We start from the raw sequence: 14832 nt of genomic DNA on the forward strand, positions 1-14832 counted from the left end.
CCATATTACCCTTGTTGGTTTGGACCCGAGTGTTCTAGCAATCATCATATGGGCGATCTCCTTATCAGACACTTTACGCCCATCTTTATAGGAACAGTTCATAAGATTCCACATCATGTCCGAGCGTTCTTGGCCAACATCATCCTTCTCAATTGCCCGCCTCTTTTTAATCTTGTCCATATAGAACCGAGCCATGGTGCGCTGAGCATGATCCCTGCGCTTGTTTTGTGGGAAGGGGAACCATGGGAACAAAAAGTTCATTGGGGTGAAACCGGAATCCAAATGGTGATACAATGTGGCAAAAGAGCCATCCAAAGCATCACGAATTTCTTTACCCTGAAGTGTACGCGCGGCGGTGAAGATAGTGAGCTCAGGAATAATCTCCGAAAGAGGAACAGAACCCTTTGCCCCCTTGAAGAACTTGGACTTCTTAATATAATCCTCAACCTGCTCGACGATAAGGGGGACATATGAACGGAAGTTCTCAGTGGTGAGACCGAATTTCATGAACTAGAAGCAAATCTGTCAAATGGAGCTCCTAGTGCTAGTGCAGAGAGCATAACCAACCTTCTTCTGTTCCATGAGGACATGGTTTGGAACATCGTAAACAACACCCTCACCGAAGACAGGAACCGTCAAATGTGCATAGGCATCCTCTGCGCTAACCTCCGAAAGCTTTCCGTTAAACACAAAATCGTTCCCCTTAGGACCCAATGTCGCCGTCATTTTCCTTCCCAGCATGACAAAAGTAAAGACATCCCCGTACTACGCGAACATTAGCCTCATACAGCAATCAGCATATAGAATCCAGAAAACAAACCTTCTCCCGGCACCCAGAAAAGAACTTGTAAGGATCCATTCCGTACATCACCGTGCTACCGAAAAATGGAAAGTAATGGAAGACCATTGGAGGCTTCGTAGGGTCCACAAAAAGTAGCTGTTGGAGGACATTGATAATGACGGACAGCACAACAAAAGCAATGAACCCAATTCCACACAATGCAGGTCCACCAAGCCTCATAAGCTCTTCATAGTAAGGTCCCATGGGGACCAACAAAGTTGACAAGACACCCATTCTGGTTGCTGCTGTTGTATCAAACGTTGGATAGAGCAAGGGGTTCGTTCAAACAGACGTTGAAGTTTGAAAAAAGCAACAAAGAATTAACACGACGAAAGAGTGAAGTTGAACCGTTGGGAATTGAATGGACGGAGGGGGAAGGGGGTAGATAAGGGAATGAAGGAAAAGTAGAGAGGGTGAGGCGAGAAGGGGAGGGAAGGGGAAAAAAAGAAAGAAAGAATAGAAAGAAGGTAATACCGGTATTAGAGATCCCAAGAAAAGGGGATAAGAAGATTGTCATGGGGCTCAGAGGCTCAGAGGCGTTCAGGCCAGAAAGGGGAGTTTCAGCACTCCCGCCAGGATTCTTGGCGCAAGACAACCTTTGCCCAACTTGATCGTCTGCTTGCACGGAGCCCCAGTCCTTTGGGACTTTGCTGCAAGAAGAAGTATGCACTTGTCGACATCTCATTTTCACAGGGCGTATTCGTATTATATCACAACAAGTTACCGCATCACTATGTTACGAATACGGTTGGATACGGTTCCTCCACTAATAGTAATGATCGCAAGGGTACCGGTATCCTAGCACAGCATTATATTGCCTAGACAAAACGCGTATGATTATGATACTACCTGTATACAAGTATTCGTACGAATAGAACGATTTTTTTTCACAAAAAATAAAAATAAAATAAATATATATATAATATAAGGGTGGCCCCCCAATTTCCCATCCTTGCGAGAACCCGAATACCTGCCAATCTAATCATGGAAACAAGCCCACAATCTCGAGGCGAGCAACTTGTGGTGAAGTCACGATTATGTCTATGCGGGGCGCCGGCAGAAAAACCATGGCTCACCCGTTGCTGACAATTGAATTGTGCAAAACCGCGCCATTGTCTGATCTCACAGCACCCGAGCACAGCGACGGAGTTCAGTAACAACCCGGACATTATGCTATATCACAAATGTAGAGGAAACAAGAAAAATCAATTTCAGAGAGAATACTGGTTTAAGTAAAAAGAGTGTAGAAGATTGGTTTCCGTGCAGTACCCGATTTTAAAACTACAGGTGTGGAAGGGGTACAGTACTGTACAGTGTTGGATAGAGCAGTGACCTGTGTAGGTCCCCTCCAGTCCATACAAAAACAAGTATCATAACATCAACTTCCTCCGATCTGGAATCAGCAGCACAACTCAATTAAAGCAAGAAAAAGGGAAAAAAAAAACCCAATTATACGATACTAAGGTAGTCTACATAGTATCATACTCGTAGAGCAAGGAAAAACGGAAAACCCTAGTTAAAAACAATCAGGAAACAACAACTTGAAGAAAAAAATCTCTCTGTACTAGTAGACCGCTTCAAAATAATGAGAGCTAGGACCAGCATTCCCAGATGGCAGGCCCAGGTAAACTCAACCCGAGTTGAAGAACCTTTTTTTCCCAAACATCCAAACCGCCGGCATATTACAACACCTCACATGTTGTTCCTTATTCACAGGAGAGGCTTGGTCACCCCCAAAAGAACCCCAGAGGTTGGAACGCTCACATGAAGGGGTAAGCGGAAATGCGATTATCGAATACCTAAATGATAACTCATTAGCGGAAGCAAGATAGGAGGAGATGCCTCTGCAATGCTGAAATAGAAATGAAGAGAAAGGTTGGAAGCAACAATAGACCACGGTAGCTAAACTGAACGCCCACTGTTGACCGAAACCAGGAACTCACCCAAGATATGCCAAACCCCACCCCCACCCCCACCCCATGTGTACTCGTACCCGTATTCCCGGATACTTCCTGCTTGGGACGAGTACTCCATGAGAGCACCCGGCTTCAATTCGGCCGCGTGGGTACGAGTACGAGTACGATTACTGTACAAGTACAGCACACTGCCTACTAGAGACCCGGTGGCTACTCGTAATCTTCTGGCGTTTGCGAACACGACTACGATACCATTGCCTAACGTCAGGGCCTTGGGGCCGTACGCAATAGTAGTTGTGTTCACAAAGGTTGGAAAATGACGAGTAGGGATACTTGATATATGAGCGATAGCTATTATCAACATAACTTTCCTATCGTCAAGGCTGCCAGAGGAGAGTAGCCACCGTGTTGCCACTAGAGGCTACTATATATCTCGGGGCGAGTATTCACCATCTACATCAAGTACTAGCACAGCCAATTGTGCCAAAGAGACGTCGCCACAACGATACCAGCGTCTCTTTCCAAAGCTCGCAGGCTTTGCTAGTATGATACCGAAAGGTAATTCACAAGGGAAAAAAAATATGGTTACATTAATCCTCGGAGGAAACATCACAAACCCCACAGCCGCCACCACCACCACCTAATTGAAATCAGTAATAATAATGCTCACCACCTTTTAAACTAAGAAGACCCAGGGAAAAAATATTTTGTTAAAAGGAAACGAAGATAAGCCCCAGATTTTTAAACCTCGCTTGTGTAGAGAAGATAGAAGAGGCAGTTTTTATGGTATGGAAAAGAAATGCCCGAAAAAGAAGTCGCAAAGATACCACCTGAATATTCGCCCACCCCTCCCTTGCAAGTGCCCCCAAGATCCACCAGAAGAAGAAAAATCACTAACCAGCCCCTTTTTTTAGCTCTGGAGTAACTCAAAAGTAATCTGCTTGAAGCGCGCAAAAAGATAAGGTCGACCTATGTGATTTTGGACGTACAAAGATCTGCACTCGCACAAATTACTCCCCTCTGGCTAACTAATCAAACCTAAGCGCTCTCGGCAAATGAATCGTCAGGGTACAGAGTCTCATCACCACCTCGCCCCCCAACATGCATAAAAGCGGTCATGACGGCTGGTATATCAGAAGGGTTTCCTTCCCGTACCTCTGTTTCTCTGGTCACAACCTCCTCTCCTCCGCCCTCAGACTCAGGGACAACCGATGGCGATGTAACGGGCGACATAACGACAGCCGTCTCAACGGCCCTAGTCGGTCTTATTTCCGGATGCTCCGCCAACAGAGTGCGCTCACGACCGACGCTCCTCCTAAGCCCCATCGTCTCGAGAGCTCCAACCAGAGAATCACACGATTCCGCAGGATTAAAGGTGCCTTCAACAGTCCAGGCATGTTTCAACGCCATATCAACAGTGATCCGCTTGTTCGGGTTTACTTCAAGCATGGACTCAATCAGGTAAAGTGCGGGGTCCGCAATATCATCCCAGTAAGGGGACGGAAAATCGTATTTAGCTTCTCTGATCTTTTTGGGCGCGTTAGATATAATGGTAAACGGTGAAGCATAAGAAAATGAAAAACATAGCAAACCTGTTGCGATAGGTTATACGGGTTATCCGGTGTGTATAATTCGTCACTGAACGGGGGAAACCCGCATAGACAAATGTATAGGACAACACCAAGTGACCACATATCAACAGCTCTGGTGTACTTCCTGTTACGAGAGGGCTCTAAGATTTCCGGCGCCACATCTAAACCTGTCAGTTTCCACTTAATAGGCAATAGCATTAAAAGACTTACAGCTAGGTGTTCCGCAGCTATATTCACACACCCGGGTTAGCTAAGCCGCAACAAGGCAACAAAGTAAGGAGAAGAAGCCGATGCATACAGTGAGGTAGTGAACGAATCTTCGCCTATGATCTTGGCAAGACCAAAATCCGCCAATTTAACCGTAAGATCGGTGTCACAAAGCAAAATATTCTCCGGCTTAATGTCACGATGAACAATATTGCGTTCATGCTATATATTCTCCGGTGTTAGCAAGGATCCTAAGAGATATAGCTCGATTCACAGGTTGAACAAACCAGATATTTCAGGCCATTGAACAGCTGAACAAAGACTTTGCGAGTATCCACCTCCGAAAGCTTGGTATTGCGGATAACGTAGTTGAATAATTCTCCCTCACGAGCCAATTCTAGAACAAGATAGACACCGTCATCTTCGTCATAGGTGCCCTGAAGGCACAATATGTTGGGGTGATTAACAGACATTAAGACGGCGATCTCTTGTTGTAACCCAGAAGTCTTGCTCTTATCCTCATTACGGCGTTTTCTGAAGATCTTCACAGCAAACTCCTGCCCCGATTTCTTATCAACGGCGAGATGAACGGTAGCGAAATGACCAGAGCCAAGCTGCTGGCCAAGGTCGTAGGCATTGCGGAAAGCGCTGGATTGCATGTGCGGCGGGTATCTGAAAGTGTACTGAAATCCCCCTGGGAACTCAATTTCATCACCGTTTTCTAGAGTACGACTACGGTTGCGACCAATTATAACGCCGGCGACCCAGGTACCATTACTAGATAAATCCTCGAGAACCGCAACAGGGTGCGAACCAGCATTCTCCTACTCAAACACAGCACATGGTTAGCCATCATTCACAAATAAGTGTCTTAGGAGCGCTAAGAGACAAGTGCTACCTTATATATCACACAATGTCTATTCGAGATAACGTTATGGTCAATGACTAAGTCACACTCGACATGACGCCCAATCACGAATCCACCAGTGCCATGTTTCTTATTATTATTCTTAGGTTTCTTCTTCTCGGCGCTTTTAGGAGAGTCCTTATTTGGAGTAGAAACCTGGGGGGTCTTGTTGAGCTTGATGACACTCTGATTTTTCTGTGTCAACGGCCAAAGGTATCCCCAGATGGTTTCGTCATCTTCGTCGACTCCTTGCTCAGAAAGCGGTGGATAGTAAAACTGCGAAGCTACCTGTGTGTCCTGAGGAGGAGGGGAGGATGCTGGAGTACGAGTAATTGTAACGTCACCTTGCGGGTTTAGTAGAGATTCCAGAGATTCCCTATCCTCAACTATAGCACTCCCATCGACTTGGTCAACATCATCATCAGGCTGGCGCTTGACTTTCTTGGGTGAATTTTTATTAGAGGCCGGGGATGACGGCTACACGGGACAGATTAATTCAGTTAGATTTGGTCCTTGTGCTCCGTAAAGACACGCATCACACAAAAAGTTCAAGATAAGGATGACTATTGAGCAGAATATTTACCTGGCTGCGCTTGCGCACGGCGGCTCCCTCAACACGAGGGGTCATTATCGCGAGAACCTAAATTTCGTTGAGTCAAAGGAACAGTGCGGTGTGCGGTACAGCAGATAGGGGTGGCGAGGGAGAAACTCGGAAGAAACTCGGAAGGGGTGATTTTATTTGGGGTCGGATACGTACAGGTCAATTGGGGTTTGCTCAGAAGCGCCGAGACGCGTTAAGTACCGGAGCGTAAGGGATGATGGAAGGTATCAGCCTCCAGCGATGTGGGCGATTGCCTAGCAATAAGAAGGCAGGGCAACGGAGATGTCGATGATGTCGGAGGGCTCGCAGGTTTGTGTCTTGGAAGAAAGAAGGGGTAGAGGGGGAAGAGAGGTGGATAGTTAGGATAGGTACCGTATGATAGAACCAAGAGAGGGTAAGGTTTAGAGTTTAGAGTTGCGGATTGGGGCAGCGTGGGTTCTTCCTTGGTTGGCTGACACCGCCGTTTATCACCTACCTACAGGCTACAGCCTCACTGCGGCAGTGACTTTTTTTTTTTTTTTTTTTTTCTCTTTCCTTTCCTTTCCTTTGGGGTGGAGGTGGGGAAGAAACAGAGCGGGAAAGGAGGTTACGAGTAGAAGCTCAGGGTGATTCTACTCGAGTAATTCGCCTACCGAATAATGCTACGCTCGGGTAAGTGACAAGCATAAACGAGACGGACTTTTCTTCCCTGGAGTGTGGTGAGAGGAAAGGTCTTATTTCCAAATAGGCTGCTCCTCAGGCTCTGGTGCGGGAAGCGTGAGTCTTGTCACACTCTCCGCCCGCCACTAGTCTGATCCAGCATTGATAGACCGCCGAGAGACAGGGGCACCCAAGGCCACGAGAGTCTAACACCATAATATCACAAAATAATTGCCGTTCCGCCGCGATCCCGTGGGAGATCCTCTGGGCATGAGATGGCAGCCTTCTTTTGCCCCTCCCTTCGGAGCCTAGAAGGAAGAGAATGAGGTCCAGAATTTCCAGTACCTCAGTACGAGTACTCGAGTAAGAGAAAACGGTGGTGCCGGTAGGTCACGCAAAAACAAACTCTGAACTACGAGTACGGTAACGCAGCACACCTTAACCGGTTCTAAGCCAGGCTTGATAACGTACTGTGTACTGTACAGTGCAGTTGCGATAAAAGTTCACAATGTCCATAGGGACATATCCAAAAACTGTTATCTAAAAGGCTCTTGCTCTGCTGTTGTTCTCAATATGGAACCGGTATTGTTCCTGATGCACAAGGAAGGGTACCATTCGAGAACTTTAGGGACGTGGCTGTGCAGCACAGTCCATCCCCTCTCTTATCGATAGATTTATGGTATGATATTTGCCAAACTTCAACCTACGGTACCACTACCACTAACACCGTACTGGTACTCGTACTGTATGCACTGTACTCAGACCTCGCCCGATACCACTGCGATAGCTATGTCCAGAACTCTTAGACTCCCCGATAACAACCCCCCTCAGCGAGAGCTGAACTCATGAGTCATAGTTCTGTCGCACACAAATACCGATAACCCATTCATGAAGTACCCCGTACAGTACCGCACGTCAGAAACCTCTGCCTAAGAGAAAGAAAAGAAAAGAGAGAAAAAAAGCACTTCCACTGAGGCTCCTCAAAGCTCCAACTTTTTATAATATCATACTGGTACCGGTACTCCTCCTCTTGCCATAATCTTGACAAACAGGCAGGCTGTCAGCAAACAAATTCCATAAGCTATCATACCTCTGAACCTGAAACTCCTCCCTCTGGCCGAAACATACGGTGCCGTATATCACTATGGCATGATAAATCAGATCAGGCTCCCATCTAAAGATATGATATCCAAGATCATTGGATATTGAATGTCCGAAGAAACAACTCCTCAAGACGACTCAGTATCGGCAACCCTCCTCCACAAACAAAGTTTACGGAACTCTTACTCCTCTCCTCCACTCTATCAGGCACGGTACTCGAGTACCGGTATGATACATAGGTAAGCCTGGAGGTGCGGGCCCGATGACCTCTATACACAAAAATACACAAACTCGCAAAAACCCACCTTATTCGTGAAAAAAAATATATGTGCAAGCCTGAGAGGGCATTTTTGTTTCCCCTCGCCAAAAGGTATGAGGGGGAGCATTGCATTATTAATATTTCCACCAGTTTTCCACCCTCGCCCTTTTTTTTTCTTGGAGAAAAAAAAAAATCCCCCCGCAAATGCCCATGTATCACCATCCATCTACCGATTGGGCAATCGAGGAGCAAAAGCGATTTCTAAAAATGCTGACCATCGGTACTCGAGTAGAGTCATCTGCACCTTAGCCCTTCTTTAGCGTGCCCACAAAGTCCCATGTTATTCCCCACCCGTCGAGCCTGAGACATCCACACGAGTGATCTTTTGTGAATACATCGGGGAGTGGTTGTGCTGATGAGGTCAAAGGAGCGCCTGAGGGTTGACAATACTCGCATCGGGGTAGATGTATCGTTTATTATTTCGAACAGACATAAATCCATGCGCGCCGGACAGTACTCGAGTATCGGTAACTGTAAGGGACATGGCACCATCGTTCTGTGGGTACCACGTAATGAATCTTATCACAAGTCCTCCCTACCGGTATCCTATCATACCCTCCCGCCAAGCACCCGAGGCCAGCTTGGGGACAAAGCCATCTTTTGCCCTCAGTCAACCGAATCTAATTTCCGAGTGACGAACCATGCCGCCATGCGCCACACTCAATACTTGCCGATTCCAAAAGCGCCCGGAAAGGTTAGCTTTTAGAATCGGCAAGTTAGAGTTACCCGACTTCTTGCTGATTACATTCGAAATCTTACGAGCCGGCTACAAGGGGTGAAGGTCTACTAATAACCTTACTCTCGCACGGTGTTGGCGAGCGACGACAAAATCATACACAGGAGTACTCGAAGAATCTTGGCAGGAGTACCGGTACCGTACCAGTATCGAGACTGTGTTTATTCTGTCGCTCGGCAAGAAAGATACTGGTACGGTACGCATGCGCGCAACTCTGTGCATTCTTTTCTTTTTTCTCCCTTCTTTTCTGTTCGGAATAAATCAACCGGGTTTGAGGGATTGATTTGTACCGGCCGGCTCGGAGGTGGCTTTGATTGGCGGTGGCGGTCAATCAGCTGGGTCAGGTTTGTTATACAAGTATGATACCGGTATATTATGCAGGGGGAGAAGCGACTGCTGCCGTCCTGCAGTTGCGACAAGTTGATGTGGGTTTGGCTAGCTGAAGAGTGATAGCTTGGGCAAGAAGCTCGCTCGGCCGAACTCGGCTCAAGGGGCGATTTTGGTTTGGATTTTCTCCACCCTTTTTGTACTCGTACTCGAGTAAGTTGGCAAGCTTGATGAAGTCATTCCCTCCATCACGTTCTCGACGGGGTCTGAGGAGCTTCGTTCGTCGATGGGCTCCAGTATCATATTGTAACTTGAATTTATAGACGGGGGATATACGGTGGTTTATTGGGTTACGATAGAATTTTACCAGCTGACAGCTCTCATCTGACATAGTCCATGCCACAGGGCTCAGTCGCGTGCAGTCGGGCTGGGGGGGAGGAGGGAGCTATGTATCATAGCTAAAGCGAAAGAGAGAGGTTATATTGCAATCACCACGGTCTGTGGTTGTGATCTTGAGCTGATCATGATGCTTTATTTGGTACGGTTTGGTGCTTGTGAGCATGTCACCGATTAAGTTGGTGGCCAACGGATGGCAGCATGGACAATTAATACCAGACAGAAGGGGCGACTATGCTCAGGCCACGGTACTCGAGTACTCAGGACTTGGAAAACGATCATCATGTCTACCAGACTTGCTTGGCTAACCACTGAAAAGGTCACATGTGGTATCATGAATGTGAATTTCATAGGCCACGGCAGGGTACGAGTACTCTTGTGCATGCAGAGTTCACGGTCTGCTGTGCGGTGGGTGCGGTGCACCGGTGATCAGGACGGAATCTCCTTAGGGCTGTCAATAATCTGTTCGGATACCGTGCGGGCAGTGTAGCCACAGGGAGGTATATACGGTGTTAACCACTGCCTCTCTCTGTGGGCAGGGGGGTTCCTTGGGTATGGATTCATTTTTTGCTTGATGCTGTTCACACTTTCACTCGAGGGGTTGTGAAACTGGTATGTCTAAGTTGTGTGAGGCATGCTTTACTCGAGTGGCGCCTGTTATGATTCACTGGGATTCTCGGCCTGCCGTCGTTTGGGTATTGTGTGTTTATCATAATAATATTATTATCTCTTGTTAACAGCCCTCACTCAGTTCTGTGGGTCTTCGCTTACCCAAGTGTTTCTCCCTGCCAGACCGAATGAAGGAATCTGAGCCTCTCTCAGCCATAAACTTTCCTTTCTTCATCCTATGGACCGTAATCTGCTACATTCTATCTCCTCTGATATTCGACCCTCCTTTCATTCATTTTGAGTTTTCTGCCTTTCAGCTGTTCTTTTCGTTTCGTGCAAATACCACCTCACACTATTTTTGTTTGCAGAGTGCAGAAATCCACCACCCCATCACCCCACCACCCCGGTCAGTCAGAGGTCGTCAACTCCTTCCTGCGCTTGCCTACTGTTGTGTTTTCGAGGTACACACCCCGAAAAGCTTTAGGGGGTTACGAGGAGGAGAGGCTGAAAACCCACTTTGCACAACGATCATCACATTCACAAGGACTGTCGTAACAACTCCTTCATCTACCACTTGATCTCCTCCGTTCCTTTGAATCATTCCCTAGAGGATTATTACACCGCATCACCTACGGGATAAAATATCATAACGAAACAGAACTAAACGGCATCATCGATACTGCTGCTAGGAAGCTATTGCTGCGCTGGTTAACTCGTTAGCTTTTCTATTTCTCTTTTCCGTACGAAATGCCTGGTTTTGCAGATTCTTTTTGGTCGGGCGACTACGCTGGTGGTTAGTTGGATCGTCCTTTTGTCAAACTCAGCCCCTCACTTCATCCTCTCCCCTCCGCATCCCAATTTCCCTCTTGGAGACAACGCACCGTCTTCAGATGTGCTAACTTGGGGGTGAAATAGGTCTTGGTGTCCTTTTCGGAAAACTTCAGCAGGGCGTAATAGAGAACCAGCAAATTTTGCAGATTTCCAAGTTACGGGCTGATGCGGAGGATGCGTATGGGCAAAGACTTGCTACTATCCCCGCAGGAGCTGAGAAGCCGGGTGGGTTCGGCCGGGATGATGGCGCTAGTGTGCGAAAGGTATTGTTTGGCTTTATTTTAATCCTGTGCCCCGTTGCTTGCGATAGGGGGGAGGGGGTGGACTAGGTTCTGACGAATAAACTTTGGCAATCTTAGGCATTCGATGGGTTGAGGAAAGAAATGGATGATGTGAGTTACCACACTACCTTATCTACTCTGGATGGAACTTATCACCTTATCAGGCCGGAAAAAATCACCGTAAAGTTGCAGATAATATTCGCCAACTCGTCATCAACCCTTTCTCCAAGTGGTGCGAAGCCCATGGGGAACGCATCATCAATTCTCACGATGATTTACAGGCCCAAATCAAGAGCCACGATAAACAGGCAGAAGCTGTGAAAAAGCTTCGGTCCCACTATTTCAACAAGTGTCGTCTTGTTGAGGACTTGGAGGAAGAGACTAAATTTATCCAAGTGCCAGCGCCAGGAACCCCGTCCTCTGCAACAGCTCCCCCAACGGCACCAGCGGCGGTTGCTGCCGCACCTGAAATCAAATTACCAGAACCTGAGGATCCAGAAGATGAGGAGCCGTTGGAAATTGGTGACTTGTTCTACCAACCGGCTGAGGTGAAGAAGATGTTGGCACATATGTTGGAAACCATCCCCTTGGGAGAAGTTAAGGTTGCTATCTTGGGAACCTACCAGAATGTTTCCACTGGAGAAAACATCGTCAAATTTATCCAGGAGAACCTTGGAGCTACCTCGATCTCCCACGCGGAACGCATTGGACAGGATTTGGTCACCCACGGGTTTTTGAGACTTGTTGGATCCGTTGGAAATACCTTCGCGAACAGTTCCAAGCTTCACTACCAATGGCGTCCAAAGACTTTCCAACTTACCGGAAAGCCGGAGAAGCCAGCGCAGAGGTCTGTCAGGCCCTTGGAGAATGGGGGAGATACGGCTGAGAGCCCAACAATGGCCTACGTTGGTGATTATTTGGGGGGTCTACTCACGAATCAGCACCCGGGCGAGACCCCCGGCGACAGGTTGAGGAGAGAGGCGAGCGAAGCCGATGAACGGTACAAGGCTGGGGTGAAGAAGTTGGATTTGATGAGGTGTGCCTTGGAGGAGAGCATGATGGAGCACCTGAAGTTTATGGAGAGGTGCGAATTGGACCGTCTAAAGGCCATTAAATCAGGTAAGGCAACTGAGATATCCACGACTGGAAGTTTCCCCATAAACTACTGATGCTGACTCGGGAAATAGTCATTTTGGACCTTTCAGGAGCAATCTCGAATGTCATCCCAAGCATTCAAGCTACCGTAGACAACATGCTCCTCTACCAGGAGACTATCCAACCTCTTGGGGACTTGCGTTATATGCTTGAGTCCTATAGGACTGGTTCATATGTGCCAAAAGTGGTGACTTATGAGAGCTATTATAATTCTGTAGACGGTAGGTCTCCTGGGAGAAGTCATGCGCTGTAGCAATTACTTACGCTGGAATATAGAACAAACATTTGGTGTGGATCTTGAAGCTCGCGCCAGGGCGGATCGTAAACGTGTGCCGATCATCATCACGTCGATCCTTACTTACTTGGATCACCGTAAGCCACCCAGAATAACGTGTGGCTGATCAACTTTTAATATTTCCGTGTAGATTATCCTGACCTTGAGGGTGACGAGGCGCGAAGGGGTATTTGGCTTGTAGATGTTCCACTTGCTGCCACTCACCACCTCCGAAATACTATCAATACTGGCAAAGCGATCCCCAAGGAGGCACTCGCAACCTATGAGATTCCTATCGTTGCCAGTGTTCTGAAGCTCTACCTCCTCGAATTGCCTGGTACGGATATCCGCTTTTAGCGCTGAACTGCCTTTGCTGACTCTTGGCAGACACTCTTGTTTCCTCCCATAAGTATGAAATCATCAAAACGGTTTACACCACACACGGAACAGAAGGAGAAGAGAAACAGCGACTTGCGGTAATTCAAAACACTCTTGGAAGCCTGCCGTTGACCAACATTGCCACTCTCGACGCCATTACTACTCACTTTACTCGTCTCATTGAGCTTACCTCTGCGGACGAGGCCTATGTTACCACCTTGGCCCAGAGCTTGTCAAGCTGCATCCTTCGCCCACGTGTAGAATCATCCCTCACCCAACATGAGCGTTACGCTTACCGTCTTGTCCGCGACCTATTCGCTCACAAGGAGCAAATCTTTGGCGAACTTAAACGGGCCTCAACCCTCAACTCTGGTCGTGCCCGAGCTGTCTCCACGGATGAGTCCCAACGCCGGGCGTTTGTTGAAGCTCGCAACCGCGCAGTTATCGGCGCGGCGCGCTCCCGGCCCTCCAGCCCCGCTCCGAGTTCTCGCCACAGGAGAGAAGTATCTACCGACGGCGGGAACCGATTTCCCATTCAAACTTCGCCTACTAGCGGCTCTCCCCGAGGCTCAAGGTACCGGCCTTCGTCCCTTGAAGTGCCTGGAGGTGCTTCCTCGCTCGACCGAGACCAGAAACTCGATAGTGAGGCTGAAGCGCCGAGGGTCTCCGGCGAGCCGGAGTCCTTCGCCCATCATGAGTCCGGGGAGTCCTCTCCCGCGACTCCCACTGCAGGACTAGAAAAGTCGAATTCGCTGACTAGGAAATCACAAGCCGGTGGTAGCACTAGGTTCCCGCGCAAGGGAGCTAATCTTGTCAGAAGTGCGGCTGGAGGGCCGAAGAGAGAATCTTTGACTATGGGGGGAAGCTTTGAAGAGGACAGGCCTGCGGGCGTGAGTCTTACCGATCGTCCTATGGATGACTAATACACCAATCATTCATTGGTTTATGTAACCTACCATACACCTGCCCGTCCTGCGTTCAAAAAAACGAAACTTTGGTAATTGCCATACTAGCTAGCCTGACTTAATGAGGATATGGGGAAATTGGTCTGGAAAGAACGGTCTGGTCTCGGTCTGGGTGCGGATTGGTTGGGACTTTTTTTAATTTTTATTTTATTTTTCCTGTTCTTTTTTTCTGTCGCTGGCTCTTTCCCGCCCCGTGGGAAGAGGCGAAGCACTGCGGTGCGGTAGCGTGTCTCTTTTTTCATTTATTCCTACTTCCTCTTTCTTACTCCTGTTTGTGGGAGGAAGCTTGTTTCGCTCATTCTTTCGATATGTATCATGAATATTCTCTTCCCCGGTAGTACTGTGCTTGGTGAATGGACACACTCGGAGTGCGAGGGTTAGGGTTGCGGTGAGGTGCTGTGCTGCCAGTTGCGCTATAGAAAGATGAAGATCCATGCGATTCATTCGGGAATGGATCATAAAGGCTCACTCGGTGAATAAATTATGAGATATCCATACCTTTCGTTGGAGGGGGCGAGCCGGCCAACCAGGGGCGGCTATTCAATTTGTGGCGTCCAACTTGAAAGTTAGGCAGAGTGACTTATTATAAGTTATAAATGATAGAAAGCGCACTACACTTTGGGCGGTCGCCATGAGGAAGTACTCGGTTGAGCAGCGATCCTATTTCTCCCCCGCTCCTCCTTCACTGCCCTGCCTCCTTTCTGCTGGGGTTTCCCTGCCTTGCCTCTTCAGTCCTTTGGGGATGGAGTTCTAGATT

At 48.0% G+C, this 14832-nt stretch overlaps 3 protein-coding genes; 1 reads left to right on the plus strand and 2 right to left on the minus strand.

Moving 5' to 3' along the window:
* The window catches only part of GSTUM_00011943001 (uncharacterized protein), a 2567-nt gene extending 1076 nt beyond the window's left edge, over positions 1–1491 (minus strand). The window contains exons 1-3 of the mRNA XM_002842237.2: positions 821–1491; positions 568–765; positions 10–510 (exon numbers count right to left, since the gene is read on the minus strand). Coding sequence (XP_002842283.1) covers positions 10–510; positions 568–765; positions 821–1075 — 954 coding nt within the window. The 5' untranslated portion in view covers positions 1076–1491.
* A 1907-nt stretch (positions 1492–3398) lies between these two features.
* On the minus strand, positions 3399–6570 carry GSTUM_00011944001 (uncharacterized protein). XM_002842238.2 has 8 exons: positions 6221–6570; positions 6047–6103; positions 5455–5940; positions 4844–5380; positions 4648–4778; positions 4560–4576; positions 4350–4510; positions 3399–4284 (listed from the first exon to the last, which is right to left on the minus strand). Exons 2-8 carry the CDS (start codon positions 6089–6091, stop codon positions 3796–3798), a joined length of 1866 nt encoding a protein of 621 aa, XP_002842284.1. The 5' UTR covers positions 6092–6103; positions 6221–6570; the 3' UTR covers positions 3399–3795.
* Positions 6571–10397: 3827 nt separating this feature from the next.
* GSTUM_00011945001 (uncharacterized protein) lies at positions 10398–14412 on the plus strand. XM_002842239.2 has 9 exons: positions 10398–10984; positions 11107–11285; positions 11382–11414; positions 11468–11755; positions 11795–12422; positions 12491–12679; positions 12735–12830; positions 12884–13069; positions 13120–14412. The coding sequence occupies exons 1-9, from the start codon at positions 10939–10941 to the stop codon at positions 14031–14033; spliced, it is 2559 nt and encodes an 852-aa protein (XP_002842285.1). The 5' UTR covers positions 10398–10938; the 3' UTR covers positions 14034–14412.
* Positions 14413–14832: the final 420 nt, after the last annotated feature.

This window comes from Tuber melanosporum (assembly GCF_000151645.1).
Source record: "Tuber melanosporum whole genome shotgun sequence assembly, scaffold_93, strain Mel28".
Lineage (NCBI taxonomy): Eukaryota > Fungi > Ascomycota > Pezizomycetes > Pezizales > Tuberaceae > Tuber > Tuber melanosporum.

Bases quoted from the DNA above. Each gene is read 5' to 3' on its own strand.
- GSTUM_00011944001 (XM_002842238.2), bottom strand. From the start codon at position 6,091: ATGACCCCTCGTGTTGAGGGAGCCGCCGTGCGCAAGCGCAGCCAG. The intron at 5,941-6,046 runs GTAAATATTCTG...TGTCCCGTGTAG, and splicing joins CCGTGCGCAAGCGCAGCCAG to CCGTCATCCCCGGCCTCTAA. The intron at 5,381-5,454 runs GTAGCACTTGTC...GTGTTTGAGTAG, and splicing joins GACATTGTGTGATATATAAG to GAGAATGCTGGTTCGCACCC.
- GSTUM_00011945001 (XM_002842239.2), top strand. From the start codon at position 10,939: ATGCCTGGTTTTGCAGATTCTTTTTGGTCGGGCGACTACGCTGGTG. The intron at 11,415-11,467 runs GTGAGTTACCAC...TCACCTTATCAG, and splicing joins TGAGGAAAGAAATGGATGAT to GCCGGAAAAAATCACCGTAA. The intron at 12,680-12,734 runs GTAGGTCTCCTG...GCTGGAATATAG, and splicing joins CTATTATAATTCTGTAGACG to AACAAACATTTGGTGTGGAT.